The 16705-nt window shown below is 36.4% G+C and overlaps 1 protein-coding gene across 1 annotated transcript in view; it reads left to right on the top strand.

The window, feature by feature from the left end:
• Positions 1 to 15900, top strand: part of Map2k4 (mitogen-activated protein kinase kinase 4) — a gene marked incomplete at its 5' end in the record, with an annotated part of 107535 nt that extends 91635 nt beyond the window's left edge. The window contains 4 exons of the mRNA XM_013522034.1: positions 3380 to 3457; positions 6234 to 6382; positions 12104 to 12149; positions 13311 to 15900. Of these exons, the coding sequence (XP_013377488.1) occupies positions 3380 to 3457; positions 6234 to 6382; positions 12104 to 12149; positions 13311 to 13424 (387 nt within the window). The remainder of the gene's footprint in view (positions 1 to 3379; positions 3458 to 6233; positions 6383 to 12103; positions 12150 to 13310) is intronic.
• Between the last annotated feature and the right edge of the window lie 805 nt (positions 15901 to 16705).

The raw sequence follows: 16705 nt of genomic DNA, 5'->3' as shown, positions 1-16705 counted from the left end.
ATAGGATAATATAAAACTGGCTCAAATTTGATTAACTCAGTATTTATGGTCACAGAAGAAAGGAGGTTAGAAGAAAATGGCTAGATTATATATCTAACTATTTGATAAAACTAGTGATTATCTCTAGTTCAGTAAAACTATAACTTTTGGAGTTATTGATAGAATTTATTTGCATTCCTACTGAACAGAAATATTGAGGGTATCATGTAATGTAAGTGTCTGGACTCAAATGAGTAGTAAATAATCAAGTAAAACAAAATCCTTGGGAAGGCTTGCTAGATGTTTCACTGTGACGCTGAAAGGAAATGGAATCCTCCTACCTTATTTTCCATTGTGTAAGTTTTCCTAGTGCATGCCATGCTAGAAATTCTAGCCCTCAGTGAGATAGACAGTTTTCTAGTTCTCAGTGACACAACAGTTGCAGAATGACGATACCAATAGAGTGAAAATTGATAAGTCCCCATTTCAAGTGTGCTCTTTGCCTGTTAGCAGATGTACTTACTCATGTAATCACTAAGTCAAGATGTAGACCTGCCAGTCACCTGAAAAACTTCCTTGTGTTTGCTCCCAAGTATTCTGTCTTCCTGTGGCTCCCCACCCCTGCCTACGCAAACATTGATCCTATTTTCTGTAACCATCAGTTTTTGTTTTCCTTGATTTTCACACGAATGTAATAATGCAGTATGAATTTGAGTCTGCCGTTTTTCTTTTAGCATATTTTGAAGGTATATCTATGCTATTATGTGTGTTAGTGGTAGTAGCTCATTCTTTTGTACTGCTAAGAAGTATATCTGTTCACTTGTAAATAGTGTGATAGTACTGAGCTTTGTTTCTCTATTCATTTAGGTCGTACTGTTTCAGCAGTGTTTTATAGTTTTCATTGTGGAGCTTTTAAGCACTGTTTAGTTGTTCCTGAGGAATTCATGGGTTTGATATTATGAATAGAATTTTTTTTTAATGTGGCAACTAGTTTGCATATGTTGAAATTGCTGACTTGTGACCTTGCTAGTTTAGTATCAATGTTCATTTTGGTGGAATTTCTTGTTAATGAGTACGGTAGTAGAAATTCATGTTTGTGAATAAAGGCACAACTCTTTCCTTTTTTGTACTGGCTAGAACCCACTATAGTGCTGAACACAAGTAGTGAGAGTACACATCTTCGCTGTGTTACCAGTAGTTAACTAGGAACACTTTTGTATTTTGCCAATAATTATGATATTGGCTTTAGATTATTTTTGATGTTTTTTAAGTTTCTGCCTTATCTTACTATGCTGAGAGTTGTTGTGATGTCTATTTTAATAATATGCTGTTGTTAATTTTGTCACATTAATTTTACATCTATAGATAAGATTGTATGATTTTCTTCATTATTCTGTAAATATGATATATTACATTATTTTTATGTATTAAGCTAGTGTCATATTCTTGAGAAAAACTGCATTTGGTTGTGATACATCATTACTTCATGTGTTGCTCAATTAGATTTGATCATATTGTGTTAATCGTTTTGGGTTTTTGTCTTTAGAGGATATGGTCTTGCAAATGTCTTTGTTAGGTTTTCATAAATGGTTATGCTGGCCTCGTGAAATATATTGGGAAGTGTACCATCTTTAATTTTTGAAAGAAAATGTGTAAGTAAGATTACTGTTACTTCCTTTTTACATACTTGAAGAAGTTCACCTGCAAAGCCCATTTGAGTCTGGACTTTTACTTGTGGGAAGGTTTTGAACAACAACTTTATAAAATAATGTAGTCCTAATGTTATTTACATTTCTGTGTTATTCTTAGTAGGTTTTCATTTTCAAGTAGTGTGTCCATTTCATTTCTTTCACACTGATAGTAATTTTCTGTCTAATTTTAGTAATTTAAATCTATTTTTCCTTTTCTTGGTCAGTCTGGCTTAAAGTGTGCCAATTTTTTTTTATCTTTCCCGTAAATCATTTGGTTTTACTGACTCTTCTCTATTGTTTTTCCATTTCTATTTCAGTGCTTTCTGCTTGGCTTTTTAATTCCTTCCCCCTGCTTGCTTGCTTTGGGTTTAGTTTGTTCTTTTTTCTGATTCCTTAAGATCTACAGTTAGATTATTGGTTTGAAATGTCTTCTGTCTAATGTAGGCATTTAAACCTATAAATTTTCCTCTGAACTGAACTTACATTGCATTCCTTAAAGTTTTATTACTTCTTGACACTTCTTTGATTCAGTTGCTATTTAGAAGTATGTTGCTTAATCTTCAGATACTTGCAGTATCTTTCTGCTTTTGATTTCTAGTTAATTATTTTGTTTTCCGGGAACAGGCTTTGTACAATTTCCATTCTTTTAAGGTAAGACCTGCCCCAGATCATCACTAGTAAATGTTTTCGGGAGTTTGGCAAAATTGTCTATGCTGGTGATACTCATGTATTTTCTGTATGGTTTAGTAACTGGGACTTTCATATAATGGGACTCTTACTGCATAAATATATTTATAACTAAAAATAAGTAGCTTTCAGTGAATATTTATGCAGCACAGTAATTATGTTCAAATTAAAATATATAAGTCTCCAAGGTGTTGCTGACATGCAGAGAATATGATATCATCCACTGTTAGGCTTCTGTGGCCATTCCTTACACAACAGTAACTGTCTGCCTTAGTAAAGGGTCCACTGTCAACAATGTGCTGCTGATATCCTCTTTTCTTCTCTATTCCTGACATACTATATAAATGATGGTGCCTGATTTCAAGGAAATGTAAAGATGTTCCTGCACAAAAAATACTAAAAATGATCATTTTTGTTTATATGATAGGATATTACTTTATTACAGTGCTTCAAGTTGGCTATAAATGATTGATAGACAAATATCTTTAAAGATAATGTGTAAGTGACAAGTTTAACTTTATCATGAATGGGTGGAATAATTTAATGAATTTCGTTTATGTTTTGCTTTTGTATCTCAAATGTCTTGTGGTACATTCTTATCTATGAAAAAAAGACTGGTAAAATCAGACGACTTAGTGTTTTATTTTCCCATTTACCACTAATTGCTACGAATCTGACCTTATAATTCTTCATTTCTTCCATTTTTCCTGTTTTCTCCCCTTTCCTTTTCTGGCCATTTTCACCTCTAGTTTTATAAATGCTTTGGATTCTTTGGGGGATAAATTGGAAGTGTTGCTGTGTGTGCCTTTTATGGAAGTAGCCAGTGGGTTGAATTGGGTTTGAGATAGGTTTTTTTTTTTTGTTTTTAATATTATGATGGCTTTCTGTTACTCCCAGTCTGGCCTTAGCTGTAGATTCGTCTAGTAAGATGCTGGCACACTGGCTGCCTACCCTACTAGTGCTTTCATTTACCTATTAAGAGTAAGCATGATTAATGACCTTGATTTGTTCTTGTGTTCTAGCCTGAAAGAATAGACCCTAGTGCATCTCGACAAGGATATGATGTCCGCTCTGATGTCTGGAGTTTGGGGATCACATTGGTATGTTTATAGTCAACGCAGCCTTGTCATAGTAGTATAGTATAGTAGTAAGAAATTTAGAAGTGAAACATACTGAGAAAGAATAATGAGAAACCTACTAATTTGCAACAGGCAAGTACAAATGAACTTTTTCTTACTTACGGACTGTATTGAAATTTTATCTGTGTTAGTGTGGGCTGCTTTCATAGAGTATTATAAGCTGGGTAGTTTATCAAGAACGGAAATCATTCTCAGTTTGGGAGGCTGCGATGTCCAAGTGCAGGGCACTGACAGGTTTACTGTCTAGTGAGCCACTTCCTAGTTCATAGATGACTGTCTTACTGTGTCTTCCTATGGCAGGCAGGCTAAGGTACCCACCTGGGGTCTTCTTGGAAGGGCCCTAATACTGTTCACAAGGGCTCTGTGTTCATCACCTACTCACTTCCCCAAAGCGCACTTCCTAGTATTATCAATATATACATTTGAAGGAGACACACATTCTTTAGCAGTATCTTTATGCACTTATTTCTTTTTTCTAATTTTTATTTTCTTGTGCTTGCTGTTCTATTAGACTTTACTGAGATTTTTCTGATTTTGGTACTCTTTAGTTTCCTGTACACTGTATGTGGATTTTCTGCCTCAGATGGGACTATTATATGAGGCAGGATTCCTAAACCTTTTCCTTCCATTTTCCTCTTATTTTTTATTTCAGCCTAAGACCCCACAGTCTGGGCATACACAGATTCAAAACAGTGACTTTTTTTTGTAGTTTCATAAAGAATCTCTGATCATATCCATGTGGTTTTAGAATTGTCCTGTGACCAGAGTCTCATACCCTTGTTATTTATTCTTGGTGAGTGAAGTTGCCAATCTAATGGATTCTCCATATAGAGGTTAAATCTAACAGTTCACCTCTGCACAGCTATTTTTTTCTTGTCACCAGATACCATATATGAGAAGTCAACTGGCTAAAGAAGAAGGATCCTGGAGCTTGTCTCAAAAACTGTGGCACGATCTATAGCTCCCAGCAAGGCAACTGTTTTCATATTACAGATACTTGCAATTCAGAAGTATTTATCTGTAACTTAAGTAATTATGTTTTAAAAGCAATTATATTCTTCTAGACAAAAATAAAATTTTGCTTTGTGAAACTTTTTTGTTACTCTTCACCTCCACCCAAGGCTGTGAGTGTGCTAGGGAAGTGCTATACCTCTGAGCTGCATCCCCAGACTTGTGAAATGTTTTAGCATAGATTTTTTTTTTTTTTTTTTGGTTTTTCTCCGGTACCGGGAACCGAACTCACGACCTTGCGCTTGCCAGGCAGGCGCTTTGCCGCTGAGCTAAATCCCCAGCCCCAGATGTTTTTTTTTTGAGATGGGTCTTGCTGTGTTGCCCAGACTGAGCTCAAAGTCAGCTATCCTGCGGCCTTAGCCTTCTGAGTAGTTGCGATTATAGGCATATGCCATCATGCCTAACAGTAAACATAGAAATTTTTAAAAGCAAGTTCCTTAGCTAAATTTTATTGTTTAAAAGCAAGATATTCAGATACTTTTAAAAGCAAGTTCCATTAGCTAAATTTTATTGTTTAAAAGCAAGATATTCAGTACTTAAAATTGTTTCATAATTTATTTTCCGTAGGAATAATCTTAAAAAAGTATGAAATGAATTTCTATAATCCTAATTCCTTATTTTATGATGTGCAGCCTACTTTTCCTTTCTCTTACTAAATTCTGTTCTTAAGAGTGAATTTAATAAAGTTATTCCTCACTCTATGAATAACCAGTAAGTCTTTTAAAACATCTGTACTTTTAACAAAAAAGAAACTGTGGGCAAAAGAATGAATCTCTGTGTGTAGTCACGCCCAACTTCTTGCTTCCCTGGGCACTCGAGTATAAGTGGAGACAGCAGTAAGCTGACAGGTACTCTTTTGGGAAGGATACGGAATCACTTTTTTGAGATAGCCACCCGCCACTCATATGTCATTTTCTTCTCTAATAAGTTTGGAACCTCATCCTTGTGTGTGTGTAAGGAGAGACAACAGTGAGCTAGGAGATGTTGTTTTGAGAAGGAAACCCTGAATCAGTTTTCTGACGTAGTACCCCTCCCCCAGTATGCCATCTTCCTCTGTATTAGAGTTGGAGCCCCATTCTTGTATATCATTTATACAAAGCTATAAAAATAAGACTCATTGTTCTATGGAGTAGATTTAAATATATTTCTCAAAAGCGTAGTTCTTAGTTTTCATTATTTTCAAAACAATGGGGAAAAAGTAAGAATAATATTTTTGACCCTTGTTGAATTGGGACATATGTTTGTTAAGTCTTCAGACTGTTTTGGTATCATTTAGAGATACCATCCTAAGCCCTTTAGGGTTGACCTTAACTTGATAGTAAAATCTGGTTGTGGTTAAGTTGTAACTACAGAGCAGTTGTTGGACATTCTTTTACCTCACTGACGAGTTTGACTACTGTTCTGGACCATAGAGCATAGCCTTCCATTCAGGTGACTATATATGATGTGGAATGCCTGTACTAAAAATGTTCTAGACAGAACCTTGCAGCATTTCTTACACAAAAGAGTCAGAAGCAAAGGTTGCCCCGGGCATGCATTGTGGGGCATAGTTAGGCTTAAATTTGGTCCTTAGCTTTAGGCCTTCATGATTCTGCAGATACCACCTCAGCATCATAAGCCATCTAGTATAGCTTGGAGTTTATATTGTTATCATGGCCATTCTAATTAGTAGGAATAGTAAATAATCCTTAGTGTATTTTGCTTTTTTTTTCTTTGTTCTCTTTAGTATGAGTTGGCCACAGGCCGATTTCCTTATCCGAAGTGGAATAGTGTATTTGATCAGCTAACACAAGTTGTGAAAGGAGACCCTCCACAGCTGAGCAATTCTGAGGAAAGAGAATTCTCCCCAAGTTTCATCAACTTTGTCAACTTGTGGTGAGTACTTGGTTTGCAAATGCTTCAACCCTTGTGGTGGAAGCTAGAAAGTTACCTAAGTTTAGCAATATTGATACTTCATACAGGTGAGGGGAACCTTTGGTCACACCTCGCTCTGTCCAGGCTAGCAAGCTGGATGACTGTGACTGTGTAGAAGGCCCCATTTAGCCTGAAGAGGCAGCACCCTCTTACTCTACTATTCAGGTATTGGGGAAAGACAGCCATGGGTGGTGGAGAAGCTCCTGCCTCCAGACTTCCAGTGCCTTGTACAGGAAATACCAGGGTAAACCTCGAGGCGAGACTGATGATCTTAATTTTGATGCGATTCTCACAATGACATTTTGCCAGAATCATCTGGAAGCTTTTATTAAGTTAAAAACTTGCTCTGTCAGACTTTCAAGGGCAAATCTCTTCCTTGTAGGACATAGGACATGTTTGGGTGTATGTAATAGGGTCAGGCCCAAAACTTACTGGTAGCTCTTTGAAACTTTGTTCCAAACAAGGTGTGAAATTCACACCTGTTGATTTGTCTGTCTGCTTTTTAAACATTTCTTTTCTTGCGCATATAAATGTGTAAGTGACACTTTAAAACATCTGTATACAGATAAAGCAATAATATCATCATGGTTTACATGGTTGCAAGATCTTACTATTTTTTAATGTGGTGCTGGAGATGAACCCTGATACCTTATACATGCTAGGCAAGTGCTTTTCCACTGAGCTTCATCCCCACTCTCTGTTTTATGTGGAAGCTTTTTATTTAGAAGCTCATGTTTTATTTAAAACCTTATCATTTGAATACCTTTGATAATTTTTCATTTAACACAATGTAAAGGTACATTTTTTTGAGCAAAAAGTCAGACCATTTAATATATCTATCATTCTTAAAAATATATTATTTCTCATAATTACTTTCTGCCAGGAATACTTTCTGTGTACTCTGTCTTGATTTTATAAGATGTTATGTTTCAGGATCTAACGTCTTCTTTTTAAAAAATTAGAAAGCATTTACTTGATTGTAGTTTTTGAGCCCTTTCACCTTCTCTAACCAAATTCTCCTTTTGTGTTGGTCTTTTAGAGGGGAAAGAAATATATCAAGATTTCCTAGGTAGAAGGCCATGTGGATGACTCACATTGGCTGTTTTTTCCTTTTTAAAAATAATCTTTTTTTTAAACTAATTTGCATGTGAAATTAATGTGTATAATTATGATTATTCTATTCCATTTTATGAAATATTTGCTTAAAAGGATCTTAATAAGTCATAAAGTATAACATCTAACATGATCACTTGTGAAATCATCAGTATTAGTTTCTTTTTAGTTACTAATCTCTTCATTGAATTTGTTTTATATAAGTGTAGTACTATATTTTTCATTTGTTGGTGCCATAATAGATAACTAACTGTTTTGAATATCAATATCCCATTACCTTCCCTGGATATGTTTGTAGTTCATCTCATTCCAAATCATATTAAGGTCTACAGGTGAAGGATGTCTGTTTCTATGTTGGGCTTATGTTATTTATCCCTACATTTATGTATCACTGTCACTATTTTTATCTTAGACATTGTCTTTCATCTCTTAACTTGGGCCATTTAGATTTCTCATTGATCCTCATGATTCAGTGTTGCCACAGGACTCTTGTATACAGACTACATAAAAGTTACAAAACACTTTGCATGTGTGTGTATGTATGTGTCTGTGTTTGAGACAGGGTCTTGTATGTAGTCCACCTGGCATTGAATTTGCTATGTAGCCCAGGCTGGTCTCAGACTCTTGAATTCTGGGATTATAGGAGTGGACCATTACACTGAGCTTACAAAACAGTTTTAAATATGAAAGTGACAACCAAAAATAGGAAAATACTTAAAAGGTACTTAAAAAGATAATATTCATATCCATAAGCATATTAAAGGGTTGCTCACTCAGCATTATTAGTCATCATGGAAAAGCAAGTGAAAACTACAGTGAAATGCTACTTCAGTCTTCAAAATGGTACTATTTAAAAGACTGACAGTTCCAAGTATTAATCAGGATCTGAAGCACCAGATTATATAAAGAATACTTAAAATTACAGGAGTATAGGGCTGGAATATAGCTCAGTGGCACAGGCACCTGTCTGGCAAGCACAAGGTCCTGAGTTCCATTCCCAGTACCAAAAAAAAAAAAAATTCTGTCTAAAATTACAGGAGTATAGATTAAGTATACCCCATGATTGCACATTCCAAATCCCAGTTCTATACCCAATAAAAGCATGGATATCAATACACTAAAAGACACATTTAAGAATATTCAGCAAAGTATAATTGTCCAACTGTAACACACAGTTAGAGAACTGTATAAATAATAGGACAGATAAATGTGTTACTTACACTGTGGTACATATCAGAAAATATTGAACTTTTCTTATACTTAGCAATATGGAAAAATCTTACAAATGATGTCAACTGATAAAAGTAAGACAAAATAATGTGATTCTATTTGCATGAAAGTTAAAAGCAGACAGAATGAGTATATGGTAATTGAAGTCAGAATAATTTTTCCACTTTTACTTTATTTTTTGTTTTGTTCTACATTTAGGAATTGTGTTTTTGATTGTATCTTTGCCTTAGTCAAAAGTTTGCTGAAAGAAAAAGTGCTGAAGATGTGGTTCAAATGAATATCTTAGCTCACATCTTCAACTCTTGCCCGCATTAACGTCTTTCTTTCAGTCATCCACCACATTTTGGGGGTGGTGATGGAGTCTTTGTCTTCCCAATGTTTCATACTTGAGGAAGTTTTGTGAAGCCATATAGATAAGTCTGAATTCAGGAATGGATTGATTGACTATCCAGAATTTGTCATATGTAAAACGTGTCAGAAACATAACATAATACTTGTAGACAACACCCTGGAATGGGACAGAACCTGGAAGAAAAGCCAGCTTGTGGAACAAACAGTGAAGAAGTAAATCTCAATCCAAAATATGTGTGAAGGCAGTGTTTGTAAGATCCTGCACACAGCTGGGATTTTGTGGCAGTAAAGATCGAGTATCTTTTACCTGCAATGCTTAGGACCAGAAATGTTTCAGATTTTCAGTTTTTTCAGATATTGGAATAGTTGTGTATGTACAATGATACTTTTGGGGGGATAGGTCCCACGTCTGAACATGAAATTCATTTATGTTTCATATATGCCTTGTACACTTTGCTTGAAGGTAATTTTATAGATAAAACAGATCTTAATATATTTAATCATTTTAAAAATTAGTATATTTAATTAGTAAATTTATTAATTAAGTTGGTATATTTAATAATTTTATGCATAAACAAAATTTCACGGTGTGAAAGTTTGCATTTGTGGCATAATGTCAGCACTCATAATGTTTTGGATTTTGGAGCATTTCAGATTTTCTAATTAGAGATCCTCAATGTACACGCACTCCTTCCTGCCTTATGCCCAGCAGGAATGACCTTTAAAGAAAAACGCAAGCTTTACTGAAAGCACTTTTAACAAGGGTGCTTGTGTTGGGGAGGGGGCATAGTGCAAAGCGATTAAAACCATTTTAGAAAACAGTCCCCTTTGCAAGTGATAATGTTGTAGTGATCGCTGTATTTCTGTCACCTAAACCAGTACCTGAAATCAGCTTGTGATATTTGATAAGCTCTGATGCCCTTTAGGGTTAAGAGATAAAATCACTGACAAATGAAAGCAGTGGTTCAAAGAATTATACCAGAATGAGAAATTTGAACACATATTTTCTCATGAAAGTGTCACTAGAAAAGTCGAGGAAAAATTATAACAAGGGAGCACATTGAATTCAGGAAGTGTTGTCTTTGGGTGGTAAACATGATTTCTTAGTTAAATGGGGGAAAATGTCTGTTGGTATAGAGTAGATTGGGTATTGCTGGTTAAAAAATCTGTGAAGTAGGTAACATCCTTTAGTTAGACCTTTCAGAAGCAAGGAATGAAAGGTGAACACATGGCAGACGAAAACACAGACGAGAAAATTCAGGGGGTTCTATTATAGTGATAGTATGCAGAAAAGGAATTCAATAAAATGCTTTACTTGAAGACAAACTTGAGTCCTTAAAATACCAAATCAGATGAGCTGAAGACATTGAGTCATATATATAATTTGAGAAAAGATAAAGACCTTACAAGCTTTAATTTAAAACTTACACATATAAATGTATACATCAGTGTAATAAAAAAATACCTGAAGAGTAGAGAAATAACTCTAAGAGGAAATATATAGCCATTTCCCATTATTTTAGAGGATTAGCTATCTTATGCAGTACATTGGCATTTTAACCAGTTTTGTAAAATGTATCAGTCATTATAAAACTAAATTCATAGAACTACTTGAAATAAAACATTATAGAAGATAAGAGAGTGTCAAAGTAAACCTGAAAATTGTAGCCCACCCTAATGTGGGTTTGCTGTCTGATAGCAGAGTTATTACCAGCAACAGAAGTTGCTACAAAAAAACTGGAGTCAGAGCTCCAGAATGGTAATGGAAAATAACTATCGGTGTAGTCCTAACATATTATACTCACTTAAACAGTATTCAAAATAATGAAGAAGTATGTTTTCAGGAATGGAAAGACTTAAGACTTTGCCATTTGTAGATTGTTTTAAAAGGATATACTTGATCAATAGGAAAAGTTAACCCAGAAGAAAGTATCTCAGGTTTGGTCCTGGAAAGCCGGTTTTAAGATAGAGGTAGCAATGCAGGAATTTAAGTAGGTAGTGATCTTGGGGTCCACACCAGTAAAGGGAAGTAAGCAGGATTGGGGAGAAGATGAGCTACAGTGTAATCTCATTGAAGACCTTAGTCTGCTGTTTGGGAAACTTGTGAAGCTGGGGTGGTGCAATAGGGTTCACCTGAGCTGCAGTGAGGGGCTTGGATTTTTATATCCTCTGATGGATCTGTCATTAGAGACACACTGTACTAGGAAAGGCCAAAGTGACTGTCTTCAGCTGAGGTAGTTTCAGAGACGCCAAGAAGAGAAGGCTCTCTGCTGCTGTATGCTCACAGTGGAAGAATAAGCTTCATTCTTAAAAGAGGGAATTTATGCAGTGTATTGCAGCATGAAACACAAAAAGTATGGGATATGGGAAACAGCAGTGAGTTAGAGTAGGTGAACTATGTTGTCCATGTTAATTAACTTTTGATAGGAAAAAAGAATTCAGTTGAAGTTGAGAGTGGTGATACAAGATACAGACGAAGGTAGGTGAGGTTCTGATTACACTTTTTACTGAAGTAGAAGTCAGGCAAATTTCTGGACCAAAGAACACAGCATGTATTTTGTACTGTACATGGCACAGTACAAAGAATTTTAACAACTTAAGGCTGTATCGATAAAATTCATACCTCCCAGGGTTGCTGGGAAGTATAGATAACACACATAGGTGTGCATATATATTTAGAAAAATATTTGTGCATAGACAATTTTACACTCACATATACATCCATGTGTTTATGTAGTATTTGCTGTGCAACTATGCCATGATTCAGTCAGTTCCTACAGTTAGGTTTTTCCTCATGTTCCATTAATGATTCTTGATTTTCTGATTTTGTGCGTATATTTTTCTGTGTTTAGAAGGTTGTCTGCTTTGTTAACTTTAGGTCTGAAGGAAAAAAAGTTGTTTGATTCATTGTAGTAGTTCATTTGTAAACCGAAAAATATTTTGTAGATGTGTCTCCACTTTAATACTGTTATTTTTATGTTATTTTAGCCTTACGAAGGATGAATCCAAAAGGCCAAAGTATAAAGAACTTCTGGTGCGTATAGAATTTTGGGAATTTTAAATACATCCTCACCTCAAATCCTCTTAGCATTGCTGGTTTACTAAGTAAGCAGAAGGCCTCTTTGTCAAACAACTTAACCTTATTGAGTGTTTTAAAAATATTTTTAAATGAAGATATTTGGAAAAGGAAAACATTTTTTCTACTGATTTACTAGCTAAATTCTCATGGAAAATTTTTATCCTACCATGTTATAAAATTGTGCCCAAAGAATTCCAACTTTTATGAAAGGAGCCATTTTCTGTTGCCATATATCTTAGAATATATTTATCCTAAGAAAAAAATTAGTAAAAATTTATTCACTGAACTTATTCCGCCTCTATTAAATGCTCACTTGAAAATTTATATCACAGGGCCAATTGACATTTCTTTGTAAGTTTTCATTTATTGCATGGAACTTGGACGACTTGAGTAGTCTAGTGGGTGTGATGTTGCTCAGGTTAGAGAACCAAGTCCTGTGTTAAAATGTGAGAATGTTGTAGTAAGAGGTACACTTGTTTATTCCATTTAGCTTGTAGCTAACCAAAGATGTTGGGTCAGACTTATGGTCAGCCCAGAAATGATTATAAAGATATCCAGCCAGTGGACTTAATAGAAACTATGGAGAAAAATACTGATAGCAATGGAGTACAAATGGTTAGTGAGGCAGATAATGGGCCTCTTTTAGAATGAAGATCAGAAGGATTGAAACTGAAAACCTTTTTAAAGATCTGCTGCATATGGAGGACATGGAAGAGTGGGATTTATGCCTGTGTCCTAAGAGCATAGCAACTAGTTTTCATGTACTTCTCCTTGGCTCTCAGATGGCATGGTAGAAGCTCAAGCTGTATTTTGTGCTGAAGAACAAACACTCCACTCTGTGCCTCAAAAGTATTCCCTAGTGTACAGATAAGTTCCCAAATCTCACTGTCAGGATGATGCCTCCAAAGCAAACCACCGCGTGTCACATGTAGGCACGCCTACACCCACTGACATATCTGCACAAGGTAAACGCTGTAGTTGCCTCTCCAGCAACAGCCTGCAGCTGTATGTGTTGTCAGCCTGTAGTTCTATGATAAATAAAATTTGAGAAAAGTTCAGTTTGGGCTTTGATAAAACTTTTGATGCTTTTCTTTTGTTCTTTGAATTTTCTCGCAGAAACATCCCTTTATTTTGATGTACGAAGAACGTACTGTTGAGGTCGCATGCTATGTTTGTAAAATCCTGGATCAAATGCCAGCTACTCCCAGCTCTCCCATGTATGTCGATTGATACCGCTGCTACATCAGACTCTAGAAAAAAAGGGCTGAGAGGAAGCAAGACGTAAAGAATTTTCATCCGTATCACAGTGTTTTTATTGCTCGCCCAGACACCATGTGCAATAAGATTGGTGTTCGTTTCCATCATGTCTGTATACTCCTGTCACCTAGAACGTGCATCCTTGTAATACCTGATTGATCTCACAGTGTTAGTGCTGGTCAGAGACCACATCCTGCTCTTTCGTGATGAACATATTCATGACATGTGGAAGTCAGTACGATCAAGTTGTTGACTGTGATTAGATCACATCTTAAGTTCATTTCTAGACTCAAAACCTGGAGATGCAGCTACTGGAATGGCGTTTTGACAGACTTCCAAATCCTGGAAGATGCAGTGATGGATGTACTATGTCTGAACCTAGAGACTCAGGTTTGAGTGAGAAAAGCTTGCACAGCCAGCGAGACATATTGCCTTCTGGAGCTGGGAGACAAAGGAGGAATTTACTTTCTTCACCAAGTGCAATAGATTTACTGATTTGATATTCTGTTGCTTTACAGTCACAGTCGATGTTTGGGGATCGATGTGCTCAGCCAAATTTCCTGTTTGAAATACCATGTTAAATTAGAGTGATTTTATCTTTACCAAAAACCATGTTGAGTTTAAAGAGGTGAACATTAAAATACTGAGACAGGACAGAATGTGTTCTTTTCTCCTTTACCAGTCCTACTCTTCATTGGAAGACTCAGGAGTCTGCCACTTGTCAAAGAAGGTGCTGATCCTAAGAATTTTTCATTCTCAGAATTTGGTGTGCTGCCAACTTGATGTCCCACCTGCCACAAACCACCAGGACTGAAAGAAGAAAAAAGTACAGAAGGCAAAGTTTACACGTGTTTTTAATTCTAGTATCTTATTCAGAACAACTTGTAGCAGCTATGTATTTCCCCTTGGCCCCAAGCCTGATACTTTAGCCATCCTAACTCATTAACAGGGAGAAGTAGCTAGTAGCAATGTGCCTTGATTGATTAGATAAAGATTCTTGTAGGCAGCAGAAGACCAAATCTCAGTTGTTTGCTTCTTGCCATCACTGATCCAGGCCTTCAGTTTCTGAATCTTTTTCCCTTTCCTGTGATCTAGTACCACTTCATGACTTTTACTTACTCCAATATTTTACTTTTTACTCTATATTTAAAAGAAAAAAGCCCTTTGTAATTACAAGGGATGTTCCTTTCCAAGGATTTTTTGCCCCATATCTTTGCTATGCTCTAATGTTTAAAAGGCTGAGAGAAGTGGCCCCAGCTGATGTGGTAGGTGATGAAGAAGCATCGTGTCTGAAATCATTATTGATCAGAAGATCAGAAACGACAGTCTTAGATACATTCATACCCTGCTAGAATGTAGTGATTCACCATCATTTCTTGGAATTGGAATCCTACCAGACAGGAAACAGATTAACAAAAAAGCAAAACAAAAGCCCGGAACAGTGACAAGAGGCCATTTAAATCTGTTATCTTTTGTGGTTTGCCTTTGCTTACCCATTAGCCAAGCTATCACTAGGTTGTGCTCCAGCCTTTGTGGCACTGAACATTGGGCTTTGTAGAACAGTTAGCAGCACCATGAGTGGTTCAAGCACACTGGAATACAGAACAGCCATGGTCTGAGATGAAGATGATGCCATTACAGAACCAAGTCATAGCAGGTATTGCTGTGTCTCCCCAGAGTGACAGTCATAAATACTATACAATAAAGGGAGAATGGTGCTGTTCAAAGTTACATCCCTGTAAATTTCAGAATTAAAAAATGATTTGTTTGGTCCACTTGCCTAATTTCCCTGTTTCTTGTTCCACAGCATCCTATACCTTAGACTCCCCAGTGTTGTGAAAGAAGGCATTGCTATGTGTCTTTTTCCGACCATACCAAGCCATCATCCTCCGTTGCTCCCGGGGACTCGAGAGGAATTTGTTTCTCTGCTGTCAGCTTCCTGTCTGGCTAAGCATAGGGTCACTTTGCCATTATGCAAATGGAGATATAAGCAATTCTGACTGTCCAGGAGCTAATCTGACCGTTCTATTTGTGGATGACCACATATAAAGGCAATTTTAGTGTATTAATCATAGATTATTATAAACTATAAACTTAAGGGCAACGAGTTTATTACAATGTATCTTTATTAAAACAAAAGGGTGTATAGTGTTCACATACTGTGAAAATAGTGTAAGAACTGTACATTGTGAGCTCTGGTTATTTTTCTCTTGTACCATATAAAAATGTATAAAAATTATCAAAAAGCTAATGTGCAGGGATATTGCCTTATTTGTCTGTAAAAATGGAGCTCAGTAACATAACTGCTTCTTGGAGCTTTGGAATATTTTATCCTGTATTCTTGTTTGAATTCCTCCTCTATTTAAGATATATACATGGAATCGAAGTGTTTATGTAATAGTTCTATCCTTTTGCCTGCAGGTCAGTTGTAATAAATCTAGGATGTGATGATGTGTCTGTAATTTGATTTTTTGAAATCAGGCACTTAAGAGGGCAACGTCAGGTAAATCACATTAAATATGTGTGCGTGTCACGTTGGGAAAAGTGATCTACTTCCAGTAAGTGTTCGTGGCTTTTTCTTCCTCCTTGTGGTGGCTCTCTGTACTTACTTTCAAACCCAAGAAATCAGACTATCCCAAGAAACAGCTTTGCCTTCTGTTTGAGCAGACATGAGGCAGTCTCTTAACTTCACCTCTTTCTTTGCCCTCACCTGCCAAGCTTCTTAACGCTAAAGGAAAGGGGTGTAGTCACCCTGTGTGATGGTAGAATGGGTAGATTTGGTAAGAAGTCAGTCTGCCTTGGCCCCATGGTATCGTCAGTTACATTCTGTGTAATGGTACTAGAGCCACCAGGGGATTAGTAGGTAGTAGATGTTTAGTTAAATGTTGGGTTGTGATTCCCTCATTACTACTTGACAGAGATGGGTAGGGAGGAGATGAGTGGAAGAGAGTACCATAGGTGTCAGGGGATTTATAGATAGGAGAACAATGCTGCTGAACAAAAAGCCATGGGTCCAGGAAACATGGAGAGCACTGCAGCCCCAGCACTGAACTTCTGTTGTGTTACCACTGGTCATTGGTCAAAGGCTAACCCATTGATCATGCAGTAATTCAGCACCTTGCCCTTCCTCCATGCTTGCTTCTAACTGGACCTGAGATACCATTACAGAAGCAGATGTGGTAAGTATCAAACATTCTCCAAAGAAGATTGTGACTGGAGGGATTCTGGTCTCTCCAGCTAAGCTTCAACTACTA

Source organism: Chinchilla lanigera, unplaced genomic scaffold (genome assembly GCF_000276665.1).
Source record: "Chinchilla lanigera isolate Chin_1 unplaced genomic scaffold, ChiLan1.0 scaffold00066, whole genome shotgun sequence".
NCBI lineage: Eukaryota > Metazoa > Chordata > Mammalia > Rodentia > Chinchillidae > Chinchilla > Chinchilla lanigera.
Note: the sequence above shows the minus strand (reverse complement) of the source record. Positions and strands in the feature narration are given on the sequence as shown.